At 39.8% G+C, this 19,530-nt stretch overlaps 4 protein-coding genes across 7 annotated transcripts; 2 read left to right on the top strand and 2 right to left on the bottom strand.

The window, feature by feature from the left end:
• Positions 1-296: 296 nt before the first annotated feature.
• On the bottom strand, positions 297-1,323 carry LOC104452696. The gene is given in 3 exon segments (XM_010067168.3): positions 297-772; positions 775-820; positions 940-1,323. Coding segments are annotated over 3 exon segments (471 nt in total). The 5' UTR covers positions 1,246-1,323; the 3' UTR covers positions 297-653.
• Positions 1,324-2,124: 801 nt separating this feature from the next.
• On the top strand, positions 2,125-8,153 carry LOC104452695 (putative transferase At1g60990, chloroplastic). Of its 4 annotated transcripts, none has more exons than XM_010067163.3 (13): positions 2,125-2,372; positions 2,493-2,594; positions 3,368-3,401; positions 3,873-3,946; positions 4,062-4,127; positions 4,239-4,303; positions 4,518-4,605; positions 4,701-4,766; positions 5,237-5,402; positions 6,285-6,368; positions 6,438-6,565; positions 6,975-7,158; positions 7,809-8,153. In XM_010067163.3, exons 1-12 carry the CDS (start codon positions 2,175-2,177, stop codon positions 7,146-7,148), a joined length of 1,245 nt encoding a protein of 414 aa, XP_010065465.2. In that variant the 5' UTR covers positions 2,125-2,174; the 3' UTR covers positions 7,149-7,158; positions 7,809-8,153. The 4 variants fall into 4 exon arrangements, with proteins under 4 accessions (XP_010065465.2, XP_039174170.1, XP_010065467.2 ...); XM_039318236.1 differs by lacking the exon at positions 7,809-8,153 and adding an exon at positions 7,667-7,779; XM_010067165.3 differs by lacking the exon at positions 7,809-8,153 and adding an exon at positions 7,662-7,779.
• A 1,962-nt stretch (positions 8,154-10,115) lies between these two features.
• Positions 10,116-14,908, top strand: LOC104452694. The gene is made up of 8 exons (XM_010067161.3): positions 10,116-10,287; positions 11,411-11,686; positions 12,273-12,342; positions 12,465-12,520; positions 12,627-12,702; positions 12,844-12,880; positions 14,128-14,242; positions 14,336-14,908. The coding sequence occupies exons 2-8, from the start codon at positions 11,412-11,414 to the stop codon at positions 14,574-14,576; spliced, it is 870 nt and encodes a 289-aa protein (XP_010065463.2). The 5' UTR covers positions 10,116-10,287; position 11,411; the 3' UTR covers positions 14,577-14,908.
• Positions 14,909-15,402: 494 nt separating this feature from the next.
• Positions 15,403-18,130, bottom strand: LOC104452693 (ALA-interacting subunit 3). The gene is given in 9 exon segments (XM_010067160.2): positions 15,403-15,490; positions 15,624-15,913; positions 16,022-16,285; positions 16,287-16,323; positions 16,417-16,487; positions 16,586-16,702; positions 16,798-16,872; positions 16,979-17,037; positions 18,014-18,130. Coding segments are annotated over 9 exon segments (1,068 nt in total). The 5' UTR covers positions 18,108-18,130; the 3' UTR covers positions 15,403-15,429.
• Between the last annotated feature and the right edge of the window lie 1,400 nt (positions 18,131-19,530).

The raw sequence follows: 19,530 nt of genomic DNA, 5'->3' as shown, positions 1-19,530 counted from the left end.
GGACCAAACCAACAGAACCAACCCTGAGTATTTCATTTTCTTCATATTTTATTCACCAAACCCTCAATGAAATTCGTCATAGAGATAGTTATTTTATTCTCCCGTGGAATCATATTTAGACTTCTTTGTATAAATAGTTATCTTCTTGCTAGAAAAAGCAAAATAAGGCCAGTTCCAAGGCTAGATGGGTTGGTTCCCAATTCCAAAACTGGTAATTGACCTCACAAAAGGTTAGGTTCCAAGATAGGTTCCGGAGTAAAAACTGACCTACCATTGAACCGACCAAATGCCCTCGGTAAAAAGAAAAAGATTAATTTGGGTAAGACCATTTTCGATCCATCCAAATCCTAACTCGATCCACCCGTTCGACAACAGATCTAGTATCAACAATCCAAGACCTTCTGGGGTCAAGTCCGATTAATGGTCATGGCCCGGCACATCGCCTATGAACTCGGCACACCATTCCCCTTCTCTCCCATACACAAGAACTGCCATGTTAGGGACAAACGTCCATGCTCGAAAAGACAAGACACGAGCTCTGTCATCCTCTGCAACGGTTAAATCCTACCTGCGAACGCAGCTAAAACGACAGACTCTGCATCGGAAAAAAAGGAAGGAAGGAAGGAAGGGAAGAAATCGGCAGGCGAAAAAAGTCAAAGCTGGAAGTCGGAATCGTCCCACTGGAGGACGGCCGACTCGGGGCTCTGCTCCCGCTTCAGCTTGTCCTTCAAGAACCAGTCGCACACCCTCCCGGCGTTCAGCTCCTCGATGCGCAACCCTCCTGCTCCGCCACCACCCTCAGCAGATTCAGCGACGATATCTGCAAATTTTCCCAACACCGCCAGCCGCTCAGAAATCGATTTCTCGACCGACCCACGAAGGAAAAGAAAACGGAGCTTTCGAAGGGGAGACGGGGATGTGGCGGGATGTTTTACGTACCGTCAGGCGGCAGAGGAAGCGCTCGTGGGTGCTCAGGCCGGAGATCTCGATGAGGCCGGCCTCCTCCAGCGTCAAGAAGCTCCGCCGCCTCCTCTCGGCCTCGGCCGCGCTCTCTCCCGCGTCGTCGCCCCCGGCGCAACCTCTCACCACGAGCCTCCTCGCTCCGCCGACCGACCGGCGGGGGCCGAGACGGGCAGTCGTCGTCGTCCCGGAGGGCCGGCGGCGGTTCGCGGCGGCGCCGGAGAGGAGCGGCGAGGGGCGATGGTGATGGGTGTTGCAGAGTAGGCCGGGCGAGATCGAGATCATGCTGGTGTTAGCACCGGAAATCGCGAAGGGAGACCGGAGAGAAGATGAAGAGAAGAAAGCGAGGTTCACAGGCTCTTTTCTCTGTGGACCAGACGCTGAGTTTTATCTTGCATGAGAGGAGGGGGGGAGGGGAGGGGGAGGGAGATTTTTTTTTTTTTTTTTTTTGGGCAAATAATTTTTTCATTTTTTTAATTTTAAATATTGAAGACAAAATTATGCATATTAAAAATTTGTAGAGAATAATAGATAAACTTTACCTATGATTATTTGAATATTGAAGAAATTATAATCTGAGACATATCAGCTTGTACAATTGAAGTGAAACATGATACTTGTACTCGTACTTTTCATTCTTAGATGTTCACGCGACAATACTCTATTTTTGTTTTGTTTGGTTTGGTTTATGATGTGTGTACAACCTCATAAATGATATTTTTGTGTAGAAAATAAGTTGGCTGCAATTTATCAAAGGTTTACAATATTTTTCTACAAATTGAAAAGACTCAACCATTCGAGTTACAAATTCAAGAAAGATAAAAATGCATGACCTAAAAAAAAAGCAGTAGTCATGTTACTTCATGCCTTGATAAAATCAAAGACCAATGCCCTTAATTGCAAAATTAGATAGGCATGGGGATTATAAATTGACAGATGGATATAGAATAATCGAACAATTATATTTGGCTTGTAATATACAATACTTTGGAATTTATTTTATTTTTCAGCATAATCTATTTTACATTTGGGTTTTTGAATTCCGTCTGATATAATTTTATTTATTACTACCACATAATTCATTGAATTTCTTTTGCCACGTCACATAATAAGACAAAAGCTCGAATTTGCACTTTCACCTACCTTCTTTCCTGCGACTTTCTTGTTCTTCTTCTTCTTGTCTGAGCGAGTTCACTTCGCTCGAACTCAGAACGATGTCGTCGTCGTCGTCGATTGCGTTTCGCTTTCCTCCATGCGCGATTCCACGTCCTTCCTCCGTCGGGAGCGCCACGACCCTCGTCCCCGTCCTTCGTCCATGGCGTCGGAGCGGGACCCAGATGGAAAGACGCCTCTCTCCGGTCGGGGCGACCCCGTTTGAGCTGTCTCCTCCGCCCATCGATCACGACCTCGCCGTAAGTCCCTCATTGCATATTGGAGGAGTTGAATTCTGGTCATTCATTGATGGGTTTTCGTTGTTGACGGTTTATTTCATCTGTCCTGTGCTGGGTTGCTGGGTTGGGGCGCTCTTGCAGGAGTCCATGGTGGGGGCTGGAGCGAAGGTCTCGGACGATGGGGTTGTGGAGAGTTACGACAACGATGACGAAGCATTGGATGCGGCTGATAACGGTCTCGCGGTATGTGGGCTAGTCTTTTTTACTTGTTCTCGTGCTTCTTGTACACGAGCGTGGTTTAATTTTGGACGGAAATTGTAGTGTGCCTCACGTTTTGTCCGCCCGTGCCTGTGTGTTGGACCCTTTGGTTGCGCCTCTGATGGGCTGGACTTGTATGAGGCTATATATCGACTGTGGTGGGGTGGGATGAAAGAGAGTGTTACTTCTAGCTTGTTCGTGCTACTATATTAAACCAGCAAGTTCGAGCTTATGTCTGGGAAATGCAATCATCTCGACCGTCCGACTTGTACTTGCTTTTTGTTTCTGGTTTTCATTAGCTTTGGATTGAGCGAAGATGCCGAGGTGGATTTGCAGGTCTTCAGGAAAAAGAAGGGGTGAGGGACCCTGTGGGGAGTGAGGGGAGGAGTAGAATAAGAAACTTGGAGGTGTGGTGTCTCCTCATTGAGAATAGATAAGATATATTGTTTTAACATTGGCTGAACATGTTATACTTAGACATTGGCTTCGAGATTGATTGCTCTAGTGAGGACTATTTCACATTTCATTCCTATTAAGCAGGACTTCAATTTTGCAGTGACTCTTTGGTCATTTAATCTATGATGGTTTGAGACAAGACCTGTTTCTAAACTATAAGCTGGATATTTTGCTTGCTTAGGTCTTTAATTTATTGTTAAGCTGAACATATGAGTAGCCACTTATTTCCTCTTCATTTTGTGTAATTGGCTTTTTTTTCTCTGTTAGATTTGATTCATTGATACATACACATGATGCTCTAGGTTGTGGATTTGTCGCATTTTGGACGAATAAGAGGTATGGGTCTCTTCTTATGGGAGATCATTTGACTGATTGCCCGATAATATATTCTGATGGGAATTTCAGTAACAAGGGTGCCTGTGCTATCTGTCAAACACTTTAGATGTCTTGTCAAGGTTATCTTTGTAAACTCCTATTTATAATAAGTGATAGGTATACTCTGACTGAACAAATCAGTCATGTCGTTCTTCTTATAGAAATAATTTCCTCCAAAATGATGTGCCTGTTGAAAATTGGGTTGTGATGCCTCTGCATTTCTTGTCATAGAAAATCACTTATCTCCTTCATGCTCCCTTCATTGGTTTAAATTTGTGGTTCACTGAATAAGGATGTGGTGCTGGGGCATTGCCCCAATCTTCTAGGGCATCTAAGTTGTCTAATACATCGTATTTCATGGTTGTTGAACTTTCATCTAATTTGTTTCTCTGTGCTTTCATCCTTGTTTTTATCAATGCATTTCACACGAAGTCAGTGGAGAAGACCGTGTCTCGTTTCTTCAAAATCAGACCACAGCAAATTTTGAATGCCTTAATGAAGGAGAGGTAGGAGATTCACAAATCATATGCTCATCTTTTCCACCAAGCTCTCTGTACTCTCATGTTTCCCAGTCTCATAAAGTACTCACTTTGCTAATGGAATGTTACCGCAAATCTCTAGGGTTGTGACACAGTTTTTGTGACACCAACAGCACGGACAATAGATATTGGCTATGCATGGATCATGGTAAAAATCAGTGCTTTGCTTGCTTCTTGTTCCTTAATGTATTATTTTCCTTCTTCTGTGGTTAAGATAATTCTTTTAAAGTAGTCATGACTGCTCTGTCGAATGTAACAGAAAAATGCTATCACTTTGGTGGTCTCTCCAGTCACCTGTCAAAGCATAACAGAAATGCTCACAAAGTACGTTCTTTTGTCATGGACTCACTTTGGACTGGTATAATGGTTCAAAGATTCAAATACTGCTTGCTTTTTGTTGTTTGATCCCATTCAAACTCAAGCTTCTGGCACAATCATGGAATTGACGGATGAAATTTGTCTTTAACTAAGTACTTTGATGCATATTATGTATATGTTTTTTAAGCAAGTATTATCTAACCTTTTGAATTTTGTTTAGGTACATATTTTTCGCTGATAAGGTAGAGATCACAGATATCACCAAGCAGACAAGCTTCTTTGTCCTTTTGGGACCTAAGAGCAATCAAGTAATTGTGCTATACAATGAGCTCAGACATAATGTTCAAACTTTCACCTTGTTCATATTTATGATTCTGTTGGTTTTGTTTTGACATTTTAACAGGTTATGGAGCATCTAAATTTGAAGGATCTGGATGGACAACCATATGGCTCACATAAACATTATAGTGTAATGTTTGTTTGATCTAGTGATATTAAATCCTTCCGTTTGCTGATTTAGAGGGCATAGCATTTCATTGCATATAATTCAACTGGTGTTCCTGTGAATCCGGGCATATTAAATTTGTAGCATCTTCCTTCCCTTAGCTGTTTTGTGAAAAGGAGTATAGTGGTGCGGCAAAGAAGTGCATGAGTATTCTCGCCTATAGTCATTTGGTTGCAATGTGCTCTTAATAAAATATCGTTTATCATGGCTGCTAGCAGGAACACAGTATCTGTATATTCCATGTCCAGCAGTTATTGGCTATAAAGAGATTGACATAATTTTGTTGGCATGGTATCAATGGTTTAGGCATTATAACTTTTTTATCATCATATCCTACAAGTTCTTGATCTCTGTCTGTGATGTTCAAAAAGTGTGAGGAGAGTCAAGGTCATATAACCTGGACTTGCAATTGAAAGATTGTTCTGAATTTTCAGATAAATGCAATGCCAGTAACGGCAGGAGTTGGAAATCTTGTTTCTGAAGAAGGTTATTCTATTTTGACGTCACCTGCTGCTGCCACAACTGTCTGGGATATCCTCTTATCTCATGGTGCCATCCCAATGGGAGCTAATGCATGGGAAAGGCTAAGGATTCTGCGAGGTCAATTTCTCTTGGCTTAAATGTATTACATTTCATGTTAAGTATCACTTAAATGATTTGAGCATATGCATACCAATGTTTGTTTGGACCTTTTTCCCTAATTGCTCAATAATACTGGGGATGAATTTATGTAGTAGTTAGAGATTTAGCATGAGTGAATGTGAACTATGGTTTCAAGGCGCTATTTCTAGCAGTGGACATATATGTTTGGGTTTTTGTTGGGATGTTTTCTAGGATGGCATCCACTGAGCAGCCTGCTTTTGACCCCCTGCTATGGTCATATATATAGGGATCAGGATCCAGACAAGGGAATGCATTTGTTGATGCACTTTTCTAAACAGTGGAGTTTGCTTTGAGGTGTTACTTATAAGCTTCCATTACCTACTTGTGGTTTTTTTGGTCATTAGAGCTTTTTTCTTCTTGTATTGCTGATCATGAGCTGATGCATGCTTAACTTTTAAGACCATGAAATCAACCTTGGTGCTATAGTTGGCTATGTTTTATGTTTCACTGGGACATGTCATCTGATTTCAACTCTCTTCTTTGCAAATTGTATGTTTTGGCAGGATCACCTGTTGTTCAATGATAGAACCTTAGTTAGCAAGATTTATCATTTTACTTTTCATTAAGGTCTTTGCTCATTAAAGTACACCGGCATTTGATGTGATGACATCCTAAAAACAGAAAGTTAATCTTGTTGAGAGTATTTTGGCTGTTGCACAGACTTGTCGTGGTTACCATATTCATGCATGATCTGATGTGCATGGTGTGGTTGTCACTAACAACGTTTTTGAGATGTCACTGTCGAGGAGGAAACTGTCCATCTCTTCTAATCATGGACTTCAGATTTCGATCCCATTAGTCAAATGTGGTTTTTTGCAGGAAGACCAGCACCTGGGAAGGAGCTTACCAAAGAGTACAATGTTTTAGAAGCTGGTCTCTGGAACTCAATATCACTGGATAAGGGTATCTCCTTACAATAAAACCTTTTTTTTCAAAGAAATCTAGATGATTTACATTATCTTGACTTCTCAGGCTGTTATAAGGGGCAAGAGACAATATCTAGACTGATAACTTATGATGGAGTCAAACAGAGCCTATGGGGTGTTCATCTAGATGCACCAGCAAAACCTGAAAGCCCCATCCTTGTTGAAGGGAAAAAGGTACAGTCTGTGGCTTTATAGTGATGCAGTACTAAAAAAATATTAACAAAAGAAGCTTGATTTATAACCAAAGATATGCTTAAGTTTTTCGAAAAGGCAGGAAAATTTCTGTGATCTATGCCTAAGCCAACTATCTCATATCTTTCTTGAAACTATCTTTCAAGTTGAACAGAAATTTACTTTTGCAGCCAAAGAAATTCCTCTCTAGTGGATTTTCCGGTGCTTTGCAATGACTTGCGTCTGAATTTTCCACTGACAAGCTTAGACTGTAGCCTGGCATAAATTGTTGATTTTTTTTTTTTTTGTCATCTGGAATAGTTTCCATCTTGCCTCCTAATTGACATAGATAACTTTTATAGTCTGTTCAACTTTGAGAATCAGAAAATTTTGGTACTGGTGGACCCTGTAGGTTGGAAAGCTGACAAGTTGCACATCGACAAGGGAACCAGGGTATTTTGGCTTGGGTTACATTAAAAGGCAAGCTGGTTCAGAAGGAAGCACTGTTCTTGTTGGAGATGACATTGTCGGGAGAGTAGTGAATCTTCCCTATCTTGCTAAGCAACGTCCACTGGGGAAGAAATGAGGTTCCTGAGGTTATTTGGTTATGTTAATCTCTATGGACCTATGTGTAGATCATTTCAAGTGAGGATGACCTGTGGTGGTTTTCTATACATAGTCACCAGGAAGAGGCGGCTGATTTTTCAAAATGTGGTTGTGAGTGAATTGAGGAACTGTAAAATTGTCTGTTTGTTCACAGAATAAGATTTTCTTTTCTGAATCACTGTTAAGCAGCTTACAGCCTAATGGATATCTTTGAGCTGGTCTTTGAAAAATGATAAATTCCCACAGACTCTGCATCCATTAAAATATTACAACATACCCTGCTCTTGAAGGATCATGTTTCCCATTTAAGGTTAGAGACCCTAAGCCTTTTTTTTTTTTCATTGTTCAGTTTTAAAAAAAAAAAATTCTCCAAATACAATTCATGTTATGTATGCCTGATCACTACAATATAATATGAGGGTTGAATATAAGTTGTCAATATTGTTGTTTGTCTGCAAACAGATAGCAACACATCTTCTATGATTTTTGGCAGCACAGAGTCTGAAGAACTGCATTAATATAATTCTGCTGACACATGTTTTACGGTCCAATTAGCTCTTTTTTTTAGGGGCTCTAAGGTAACTAGGTGCTCATGTCTACTAGACATTTTCTGAAAATGTTCTTGTCGATTTGTGAGCAGATTACATTGTGGTGGCATGTAACCATCAATGCCTTTAATTGTCGAGTTAAGAAGATCTAGCCACTTTGTTGTACTCATTTGTGAAGGAGGGAAGGAAATGTAAATGTAGAATGTAGGCGGGGCTATTGTGCAGGTTTGACTGATGCGGATGTGATACCAATGTAGCTTCTTCATATCTACTTCAAATGCATTTTTGAGTGGCAAATGGTGAGATGATATTGGGCAAGAGATACGCTGTACAAGTGTACATTGACAAACTCATGTGAACGTCAAATCAAAACTGTCAACTTATGGTTGCTGGATCGTTTTCATGAGTTTTATTCTACTAGTTGAGTTGCTTTCTCAGTTGCTGGTTTTAAAGCCTGCACCATTTTTGGTTACGAACTTACAAAGCTTTTGATGTGACGAAGCATCATCAAAAGGGCTGAGACTGTAAAGTTTATGATGGTGTTCTTGAGCATCGTATTGCAGCACTGTTCTTGATTTGTAGCAATTGATTGGCGTGTGAATCGAAGCATGTACAGATACTTCAAGTGAGCAAACGATTCCTAAAGTTTTTGCTGGGTTGGACAATAGAAATACCAGAACATTGCATAGTAGTATGTTAAAGAGTTTGCAATTTTGGATGGTCTTTTGGTCTTATACCTATTTATTGAGATAACACGGATGTTTACGCACTAGAGAACTTAACCGTTATCTTGTAGCCTCTCGTGCAACAAAGCTTGCTCGTGCTTCGAGCAGGAGTTTGCAATAGATATGATCATTGGACGGGCCATGACTGATGTGATCAATGGCCTAACGATGAAGAAGTTTTGATTAGTCGATCAAAGGGCCCATTTGCTCATGGTGTCTGGAAAGTAAACCTATTAAAACGCGTTATAAGCGCAATTTTTAACCCCTATGTTTGATAGGTTGGGTTGTTATTTTTGGTGAATGGATTGAGACAATAAAACTTAAAATAATAAGTGTTAAATGGGTTTTTAATTTAAACAATGTCCACCCTTGTGCCCTCTCCTCTCTCTTAGCTTTCAGCTTGTTTCACATTGGTTTGGTATGACTTCTTCAGCCGCTTGCTTATTCCCTGCTCTCACATTGGTTTGGTATGAGTTTTCCTAAAGTATGTTAAAAGATAGAAGTGTTTTAGTAATAAGAGTTTGGTTGGTTATGAGTCACTAGTTTTATATTGCATGAAAATTATTCAAAATAGGCCAAATGTGTCGATTTTAATCCATTAATGTTCAACATGATTCGACCCACCATTTGACGGATCGACTTGAGTCATGGCGGTTGCTCGGCTTACAGTCGCCTCTAGCCTACGATGCTGCTCCAGCATTAAGCCTCACATGAGCATTGGCTATCAGCTATGCCATGTTAGCAGTTTTATGCAATTAAGCATAGTAGTTGAAGACAATGATTGTCAGGATTTAGATAGAAATATGAGCTTCATGAACAAAATTTAAATTAAACCCTGAATTAAAATGTTTTGCCCTAAAAGATCCATGAGTAGAAATTTTAGTGCTAATTTTTGGTTTGTCAAATTTCCCATCTATCATCCCCGAAAGATTGATAAGAGTGGTATATGATCGAGATGTTGCACCTCAAGAAGTCTAAGATCTCAATTGGGTTCCTACTTAATACAATCACTAAAGAAAAACCACAATAAAGGTTGGCAAAAATATATTTCAACCATATAAATAACATGGTGTAACTGATCAATCGTTTTAATAGCGTGATATATTTGTCATCTTATACGATATCTAAATTTTGGAATCACTCTCTTTATTAGCTTGTTATATCACACATCATTGCCAAGTAATAAAATCATCACATAGCATATCTTTGTATGAAATATCCTTTCGTAAAATATGACCTAAGATTCCATTTTCCTTCTGGATGGCGTTGTATCATCTTACCATTCATTTTGTTAAATGTTTATTAAATGAGACTTATTATTTATCTTAGGACACAAATGAGTTTTATTGGAGTATTTCAATAATAATGATAAATAAATAAATTTAAAAAAAAAAGATTGAGAGGATTGTTTATAAGTCTATAATAGAAAAATCTAGATAATTGCACTCTGATTTTGCTTGGAACCACGAAAACAAGTGAACTCTGTCTATACTGAGCAGAAAGCTAAAATTTCACATCAATTCTTTTTTCTTCGAAACAAATCAAATCTAACCATATCTTCTCTTAAAATTTCCAAAAAAATAAAAAATAAAATGTTCTCGAGGAAAATAAAGCCAAAAATCAGGGAAATTCTCAGAATTTAAAAAAAAAAAAAAAAAAAACAAAAAAGGAAATTCCTCATTTCCTGTTCGCGGGTCGTTTAAACGGGTCGGATTTGATCCGGGGGCGTTTCTCTCTCCCCTCCTCGATCACCATCGGAAAGCTCCCGGCGATTTTGTCTATCTCCGGCGATCTCTTTCGCCGCAAACGGTCTGACCAGATCGTCGACGTTCGTCCATGATCGAAGGTGAGTTGGCTGACGGCTTTCTTGGTTCGGAGGCTTTGAGATGTTTCTTGGATTGATTTCGTTTGATTCGAGTTGCTGGAGGCCGAGAATGGTGAAGTGGGTCTGTTTGAGGAGTTGAGTTGCAGTCATGGGTTGTGAAAAGCTTGTGATTTTAGGCTTTTTTTCGATCTGGGTCAAATGGGATCGTGTTAATTCGTTTAATGTCTCCTTTTTTCGTTTCGTTCGAGCTGCTGGAGCCCGAGAATGGTGAAGCGGGTCTGTTTGAGGAGTTGAATTGCGGTCATGGGTTGTGGAAAAGCTTGTGATTTTAGGCTTTTTTTCGATCTGGGTCAAATGGGATCTTGTTAATTCGTTTAATGTCTCCTTTTTCGTTTCGTTCTGAGAATGGTGAAGCTGTTTGAGGAGTTAAATTGCAGAATGGTGAAAAACTTGTGATTTTAGCGTTTCTTTTCAATCTGGTTCGAATGGGATTGTGTTAATTCATTTTATGCCTCCATTTTTCCTATCGTTGAGCTTGCAATGACGTGCAGCCGTTGTGCAAAAGCTTGTGAATTTAGCGTTTGTTTTCAATCTGGGTCAAATGGGAACGTGTTGATTCGTTTGATGTCTCCATATTTACTTTCGTTTAAGCTGCCAGAGACCGAGAATGATGAAGTGGGTCTGTTCGAGGAGTTAAATTGTAATCATCAGTTGTGAAAAGTCTTGTGATTTTAGCATTTCTTCAATCTGGGTCAAATGGGATCGTGTTGATCCATTTGATGTCCCCATTTTTCCTTTTGTTCAAGCTGCTAGAGCATGAGAATGGTGAAGTGGGTCTGTTTGAGGAGTTAAATTGTAATAATTGGATGTGAAAAGTCTTGTGGTTTTAGCATTTCTGCAATCTGGGTCAAATGGGATTGTATTGATTTGTTTGATGTCTCCCTTTTTCCTTCTATTCGAGCTGCTGGTGCCCGAGAATGATGAAAAGGGTCTTTTTGAGGAGATGAATTGCAGTCATGGGTTGTGAAAATCTTGTAATTTTAGCATTTCTTTTCAATATAGGTCAAATGGGATTGTGTTGATTCGTTTGATGTCTCCTTTTTTGATTTTGAGCTGATTGTCTGGGGGAAAAATTGTTTTATAGAATGGACAAGGTAGTGGAGGCTGTTGAGGAAGTGAAGAAGGAATGGGGTGAGGCGTATGTCAAAACCCAAGAGCATATAAAGGCAATTGAGGAGTATGGGAAGTCAAGAGAGGAGAAGAATTCACTTCCAAGGTTGAATGGTCTGGCGCAGGATGGCTTGGCTCTGTTGAATTCACTGCAGTTTAAACTTGATCTTCTCGCCCCACAGCTGCCTGCCATCGACTCAGTTGAATCTGCCAAGTCGTTGCTCGAGTCATGGAAGACCCAGAGCCAAAAGTACGTTCTTGGTTCTTAATTGGTTAACCTGAAACTCAATGTGCGTAATTCTGTGAACTCTGGAAGATGACTGCTTCTTGTGTGCATGTTGTTGTTATCAGCTGGAATAAAACTTACAATTGTGGGCCAAATCATTTGTTTCAGAAAATGGTGTTGGGAAGTGTGGAAGAGGATGGAAGATTCTTGTTTAAGAAAAGCTAATGACAGTTTTTGTTCTTGGAAATTTCCGTTGTTGAGGGTCTTTCTTCTTTCTTTCTTTCTTTCTTTCTTTCTTTTTCCATTCTTGTTTAAGAAAAGCTAATGACAGTTTTTGTTCTTGGAAATTTCCATTGTTGAGGGTCTTTCTTTCTTTTTTCTTTCTTTCTTTCCTTGGAAATTTCCTTGTGAGTTGAGAAAAGATTGGTGGTCTTATTGGTCCAATCCTGATATAGTTTGCCTGTTAACTCTCTTAAAAGTTCATATCTATGCTTGACAACCAATGCTTGAGCATTCCTGAATAATCTGAATGTAAATATTTCTACATGACCAAACTAGTTGTGCATACACCAATATGTAGAAGATTTTCAAAGATCATCTCTGTAATCAGCTTGCGAATGAGGTTGAGGAATGCTAATTTGCAAGCAAGGGCTAATCTGAAGAAGGCTGCACAAGAAGAGGTATGTTCAGTCTCCTCTATATGATGCTTTGTTTTTGCTTTGCTCAATCAATGACTTTTCTATGTGGTGAGTTCCAAATGTGGGCTCAGGAAGATGAACTCATTTGATTTCTTGCATTTTAGAGAGAACTGCTTCTTGGTGGCGGAGAAGAATCAACAATTCGGAGACGCAATTTACAGTATGTACCACTTCTTTGACTTTTTTATTTAACTCTGCAATATTTTAATATCTGGAATTCCAGACATCCATGTGGTTAATCTCTACTGCCTACCACTAATTGTTAGGACAAAGGCTGGAATGACATCTGCTGCAGAAAGTATCACAGAGAGCCTTCGCCGCACTCGTCAGCTGATGGTCCAGGTGAAGAGTCAGCTCACTTTGCATCTTCTTTTCCTGCACTTTTTAGGGTGTCTGTATCATGGATATTTAATGTTGTTCCAAATTCCCAACACTGAATTATACAGAGAGGAAAATGATTGTAACACTAAGGCCACTTTGCAGGAGGTGGAACGGAGTGCAAATACGCTCATGACTGTTGGTAAGTATTTTCTGCTCCTATGAAGAGGCTTTGAAGCAAATGCATGTTGTCATGTTTGCACTGCTAAGCTCCAGATTTTTCTCATCATCATTTCGTCACAAATCCTTCTGGGTTGGCCTTTCTCTCTCTGTTAAATGCATGAGCTGTGACCTCAGTTTTTTTTTTCACTATGGAAATGGGCTCTACTAGCTAAGATTTGTAATGGAAAGAGGGGTATAGTCTCAAAGCAACCTACCACTTTTCTATCATAGGAAGCATTTGGCTAAGATCTTGGATTTTGATGTATTTTCCTTCTAGGCTATTAAACCTTTTATCTTTCTGCAAATAGAAAGAGGGACATTATGAGACAAGCGCTAGTTAAGGGATATTGATATGTAAGACTAGCAGTTTGTGTTCCCTTGTCATAATCATGTATTATCAATCATCAAATTAAGATAATTATGAGATGTATCCTACTTTGAACATGTTTATTAATCTTTTCATATTTTTAAGGCCCTTGCCATTAGATAGGTACGCAATACTTGTTTGGTAGTTGGTACTCGTGTATAAATATGTCATGACAGGAAAGAAGGTAAAATGGCGATCATGACAAAATTAACTGGAAGTCCAATCAAACTACATTAGCTGTCTTTTGTGGAGTTGAATGTTTCAAAGTTCAAATTTACTCTGTCAACATAATGTAAAACCTTAGGCATATAACCATTAGCCCTTGGGGTTAGAGATTCCTGAGATTGTCTAGTAAGCCTTTTCGTGTCAAATATTGAAAAAGAAAAAATATTAAGTTATTTTTATTTTGAGAATTAAGTCTGCTTTTGTACTTCATACATCAAAGTGAAAATTCACTCACAGTTTGTTGCGACAGAACCGTGAGCGACAGAAAATGGGTAAGTTTTATTCCTGTATTGTCAGTAAGAATATGAGAAAGTGATGATTAAAGCATCCAAAGCAACGTATTGTACATTAACCGGACTATAGACCAATTTAACTTGAGGAAACAAGGAACTGCACTTCTGGTTCTGGGGTTGGAAGCTCATGGGGAAGTGAAGTTTAAAGACTAAAAACTTTATCAGCTAGAGTACTTGGTAATTTTTATCCGTCATATGTGCAAAATCTATCTATACTGACATGCATTTGCTAATAGTGCCTGTATCTTGGGAAACTTATTTTTCCATATTCTGTCTCTGCAAATAGATAAATATGTCTTTTGAAGAAACTCGAATGTATCATTTTCATGGGGGATTTTGCAGAGGAATCAACTGGAGTCTTAAGGAAGGCTGAAAGTGAGTACAAGGGCCACCGTTCGTTGTTGATGCGCACCCGAAGCCTACTTTCTACAATGCGACGTCAAGATGTGATTGACAGGTTTGGATTTGGGCACACTTTTTTTTCCCCTCAATTCGTATGTCATATTTTACCTGGACTTGCCTTGAGCTAATACCTGGTTCTGATTGACAGGATAATAATTGCTGTTGGATTTATCTTGTTCTCATGTGCTGTTCTATATGTCTTTTCGAAACGCATCGGGCTACTGAAATTGCAGAGGAAGGTCACAGCTGCCCTGAAGGCTGGTATGGCAGGACAGGCAGAGATTGGAGTTAGAGGCAACCAAGAGGGGATCAATATTCCCCATGTCGTCGATAATGTAATTGCCAATTTGGATCTGCCTTTGGATAGACCAATGCACGACGAACTTTGAGTTTCTCTCTGTGCTTTCCAGAGTACAATTTTCAAGTGGGTTCTGCTCACTTGGGGAAAATTCATTTTCATGGACAAGGAAGATGGAGTGACATCCCAAATCTTCTGTCTCAATGGTTATGCTTAGGTTTAGGGACTGACTTTGTTGCGTCTTAGTTAAAGTGTACAGACATTGTGCCTCACCTTGAGTCCGCATTTTAGGTTTCTCACTCAAAATGGATGAATCTTTGCAAAATTTTGCCCGTGCGTGTAACACAGTCTCTGTTACTCGTGTAGCATGTGACTATATGGTTGATATATTAATTCTATTTTTTCTGAGAAAAACTTTCGAGACATAATCACATATGCATGTGAGCCATTTTTGTTGAAGTTCTGCATCTGCATAAAATTCTTTATCTCTGTCTATGCTTTTGATTTTCTGTCAACTTTGAAACATAACTCGCATTCGCATCTGCACATTTTTCATCTGTTCATCTTATTTTTATCATACCCTATCATCGTCAACCCAGGATAATTCGTATATGGAAAGGCAATCGTACATCTAAATCACTGCCTCTCTTCATTGCTTACTTGTGTGTACCACAGTTTCATCACAGCTGGTAAATTTGCCTGTCTGTTTGGTGGGTCATGGGTGAAAACATGCATTTTATACCTACGTTCGCGAATGCATATCATGGATAGAAACTCATATTAGAAGCACTTATGAATTCATCCCGAGCTTTAGGAAGCTACAAAAGATGAAGTCTCCTTTACAATGACTCAACTGAATAGTAGAGTATTAAAAGTCAAAACCAAAGTACCATACGTGAGAAGAATCCTTCAAGACATGGGATTCCAGAATTTAAACTTGGGCATTACTTCCAGCGTCCAGCTGGATTCCTATTCCAAGATAGGTAAGATGGATCTCCAAGAGGCCTGCCCAAATCATCAAACAAAAAGAAAGGAGAACAGGATAAATGATATCAAAATCAAACGGTCAAATTTCCCAAAGCTAATCTTTCTCAAACACCTATTGCAACAGTCATGTTTTGAACTGATTGAGACTCACCTTGGCACGAGCACGTAGACAAGGATGAAGGCTATTGCCGAGAACAAGCAAATCCCTCCAACAGCCAAATATGCCACCCCCAGGAAGTCATTCTTCCCACCTATCCAACTGGCGGTCGATAGCACCAAGTGCTTCTTGCCCCCGAAATCGTAGGTATTGTAATTATTCTGTATTGTGACCGTGATCGTCTTATTTGCTTCGAGGTCATGCTCTATCTTTCCATACAGTTTTCTGAAAGTCGGCAACGCTGCTGTGCGCATCCACACGATCAGGTCCTCCTGTTCACTTAACTGTTGAAAGCATAATGCAATCAGTTAATAGTAAAAAGAGAGAGAAAGTGAGAGAGAGTGACTTTTCGAACCAATGAAAGGATCAGATGGAAGCGATCCAACTCTTACAGGAATGCTTGAATTAAGTTTTGCACCGCCGATTAGACCTCCGCTTTGGAAATTCTTCGGGTACACATCAGATCCGAACTTATGCTTTCGGTCGCTATCCCATGCTATGTTGTTCTTGTTGACATCCAGCCTCGTATCGTTCACTGAAAACTTGTAAGTGTCGTTGAACAAGCTCCAGGCAATGAGGCCACAAGGAACGATTGGACCTTTGTCTCCCATGAGAGATTCGGGCTCACAATTGGTTGTTTTGCCACTCACCGTCCTTGCTTCGCAATTGTTGATCGCTCCTACTCTTGACATACCTAGAAAAGACGTCATGCGGAAAAATTTTGATCAATGTTTGTGCGTATAATCATAGGAAAGATGGAATATAAACTGGACATGAATATGAGTACCGGCGATGATTCTGATAGAAGTTAGACAGCTGATAGTAGACGTAGATGGGACTTTTCATCAGCTTGGGGACCTGCAACAATGGAGCGATCGATTCTTTTAGAACACACATAAAGATGGAGAAAGCATGAACCAAAGAAAACTTCCCCAGTAAGCAGAAAATGAACTCACGACTAGACTCCTCGTGCAAGTCTTATTAGTTTTATCGTCCTGAATGTAGCCGAGAGTTTTGTTCTTGAAACTTTGAGGAATGCAATCTTCGTCGTATCGATCCACAATTTCTACAACCTACATCCAGAGGAATATCAAGTGTTTGACAATCGAAAAACAAGAAAAACAACTCTAGAACAAAATGTCATGAAATGAGAAAATTGAAACATTACTCTTTTAGAGGCAAACAAAGAGGCAAGGCCAATTGGGATGAAGACCACACCGACGAGTATAAAAGCTGTAATAACCTGAAAATGATGAAGTGTTTTTAAGAAGCCACAGATGATTTTGCCACAACAATATATTGTGATTTCACAATTTGAAGGAACCAATATTGCTAATTGTAGATTGTACCCAACCGGGAGTCAAAATTGGTTTGCAAGCAGGAAGTTCCTGTTGGGTGAACCTGGAATCTGGAAAAACGAAAACAAGGACAAATGCATCAAAGCTAATAATACAAACCCCAACAAGTATAAACCCTTTGCAAGAGTTGTATCAAACTAAATCAATAGTTCTTACCCAAGTTGTTTGGCTATCAAACACACACAACAACAGATAGTGGAATATGGCTGAAAAACTTCTAATTGTCAGAAAACCAAAAAAGGACTTGCCCCTATCAACATTCACTTGATTCGGACGCCTGAAAACATCTCAAATGCTTCATCACCAATAAATTATCAAAAGAGAAAAAGGAAACCAATTCCTCAGATAAGATTGATCGGAGCACATAGACAATCGCGAGATGACGATTTTGAGTACAACATCACTCAGTCTTGAGTTGAGGAGCACCGGGAAAATGTCCTATTATATATGATAGCAATGTATTTCTGCATATTGAGATACATTGTTGAGATCAAAAGCACTTCGCCATCTTTTTCTTGTAGGCTGAATTAGCACTTCCAACATCTATCCATACTCGCCCCTCCCAAAACCTCTAATGAAACAGAACGAAGGAACGTCAACCTACCGGCCAATTTATCCAAGAACGCATTCCTTCAAAAGCTGAAGCAAACGTTCGCGTTTGGATGAAACTTGAAACTATTCAAGAAGATATAAACCCTCGTTCTCAAACTTTCCGTGCAATCATCTCCCGCATATATACGATCATTGGGCCAAGGACACGAAGGTCATACTTTTTTTTGGTTATTTATGAACAAACCAACTCAGGACAAGTTGATGAACGAGAAGATTCCTAGAATCAAGAACGATCACATCGTAACAATGAGGATCGTCTCAGGGGTTCGTACCCAGCGACAAAAAAAAAAGTCAAGGACCGAGAGAATTTTCCCATCACGAGAGATCAAGAAAAGCCAAGATGAAACGAGGGTTACATGACCAAAACCTTGAGAAGGAGAAAAGGAGGAGGAGAAGGAGGAAAGGAGCACGTACATTTAGGTCTCTTGGAGATCTTCTGGGCAGACGTGAACGGTTCCTGCGCTGCATCGTTCCCTACTGCCGAGCTCGTCTCTCCTCTTTCCGCCATCTTTCTTGGGTTCTTGGGTTCCATCGCCCTCCTCCGCTCGTCGTTCTCTCCTCCTCCTCTCTCCCTCTTCCCTTCCTCCCTCCCTTCCTGCCAGCCAACTTCTCCTTCCGCGTTCTCTCTCTCTCTCTCCCTTGTATAGCGGAGCGGAAAAGATCACCACGAACGAAATTAATGCAAGAGCTTTGGCATTTCCCGAGTTTTGAATTTTGTCGTGTATAGACTTATAGTCCCTTAAATATCATCGAACCGGACGTGTTTGACCAAACCTACCATGCTAACTGCTAAAGAGAGAGGTGACTTTCTTGAGAACTCATTACCCTTTTTTGATTAGATCGTTGAGTTGTGGTTTTGATAACCCAAATATGCTCTCAACTGTCGATCTTCGCCGTCGTCGATGGACTTCTGGCGAACCGATGGCGGGGAAGGCGCACGAGAGGGTTTCCTAGATCCCGCACCCATTGCCACTCATGGATCATCACCACATGGGCGGTTTGCCCGGAATCGGCCTATTCCCACAAAAGGTATTGATTATGAGATTGGAAATTCATTCATCGATGGCTAAAATTGGAATTTTTGTGACTAGATTGGGAAATTATTTTCAAATTTAAAGGGACCAAACAAAGATGCATTAGTTGATCCTCTCAAATGGTTAGTAAGAATCGATGTGGAGATGGTTGGGATCCGACATTTTTCCATTAGTTGGCTGGACAGTCTCTGAAGAGTGGATCCCCTTTACCACTGTGCTGCAATCAGAGTGTATAATTATTTTTTTTTTCTTTATTGCAAGGAGATAAAAATAGCTGATTGTTGATCCGATGCATTAGTTTCAATGTGTTCATTTCTTTTTACTTAATATTGATATACACGGATTTATTATTTCCATTGAGTTAGCATTAGTTTGAGGTGAAGATACATTTGGCAAAAATAAGAATGATACAGTGTATACCTATCAATTATTTCAACACCCTACTATTTAGTTGAGTCATTGTAAAGGGAGACTTCATCTTTTGTAGCTTCCTAAAGCTCGGGATGAATTCATACGTGCTTCTAGTATGAGTTTGTGTCCATCATACGCATACGCGAACGTCAGTATATACGTATGTTTTCACGCATGACCCACCAAATAGACAGGTAAACATGCCAGCTGTGAGGAGCAATGAAGAGGCAATGATTTACATGTATAATTGTCTTTCTGTATATGAATTATCCAGGGCAGATGGGGAAACCAGATGTATTCACACGTACTTGATAGGGTTTGATAAAAATAAGATGAACAAATGAAAAGCACAGATGCAAATGCAGATTATGTTTCGAAGTTGACAGAAAATCAAAAGCAGACAGAGATAAAGAATTCGATACAGATGCAGAACTTCGACAAAAAGGGCTCACATACATCTGTAATAATATCTTGAAAGTTATTCTT

The sequence above is a fragment of the Eucalyptus grandis genome, chromosome 7 (genome assembly GCF_016545825.1).
Source record: "Eucalyptus grandis isolate ANBG69807.140 chromosome 7, ASM1654582v1, whole genome shotgun sequence".
In the NCBI taxonomy this organism is placed as follows: domain Eukaryota; kingdom Viridiplantae; phylum Streptophyta; class Magnoliopsida; order Myrtales; family Myrtaceae; genus Eucalyptus; species Eucalyptus grandis.
The sequence above is the reverse complement of the archived record's forward strand: the minus strand, read 5'-3'. Positions and strand labels throughout refer to the sequence as shown.

Coding starts and splice junctions, on each gene's coding strand:
- LOC104452695 (XM_010067163.3), top strand. CDS start 2,175: ATGTCGTCGTCGTCGTCGATTGCGTTTCGCTTTCCTCCATGCGCGATT. Junction 4,304..4,517: donor ATAACAGAAATGCTCACAAA/GTACGTTCTTTT, acceptor AATTTTGTTTAG/GTACATATTTTTCGCTGATA. Junction 6,566..6,974: donor TCCTTGTTGAAGGGAAAAAG/GTACAGTCTGTG, acceptor TGGACCCTGTAG/GTTGGAAAGCTGACAAGTTG.
- LOC104452694 (XM_010067161.3), top strand. CDS start 11,412: ATGGACAAGGTAGTGGAGGCTGTTGAGGAAGTGAAGAAGGAATGGGGT. Junction 12,343..12,464: donor AGAAGGCTGCACAAGAAGAG/GTATGTTCAGTC, acceptor CTTGCATTTTAG/AGAGAACTGCTTCTTGGTGG. Junction 12,881..14,127: donor AAATACGCTCATGACTGTTG/GTAAGTATTTTC, acceptor GGGATTTTGCAG/AGGAATCAACTGGAGTCTTA.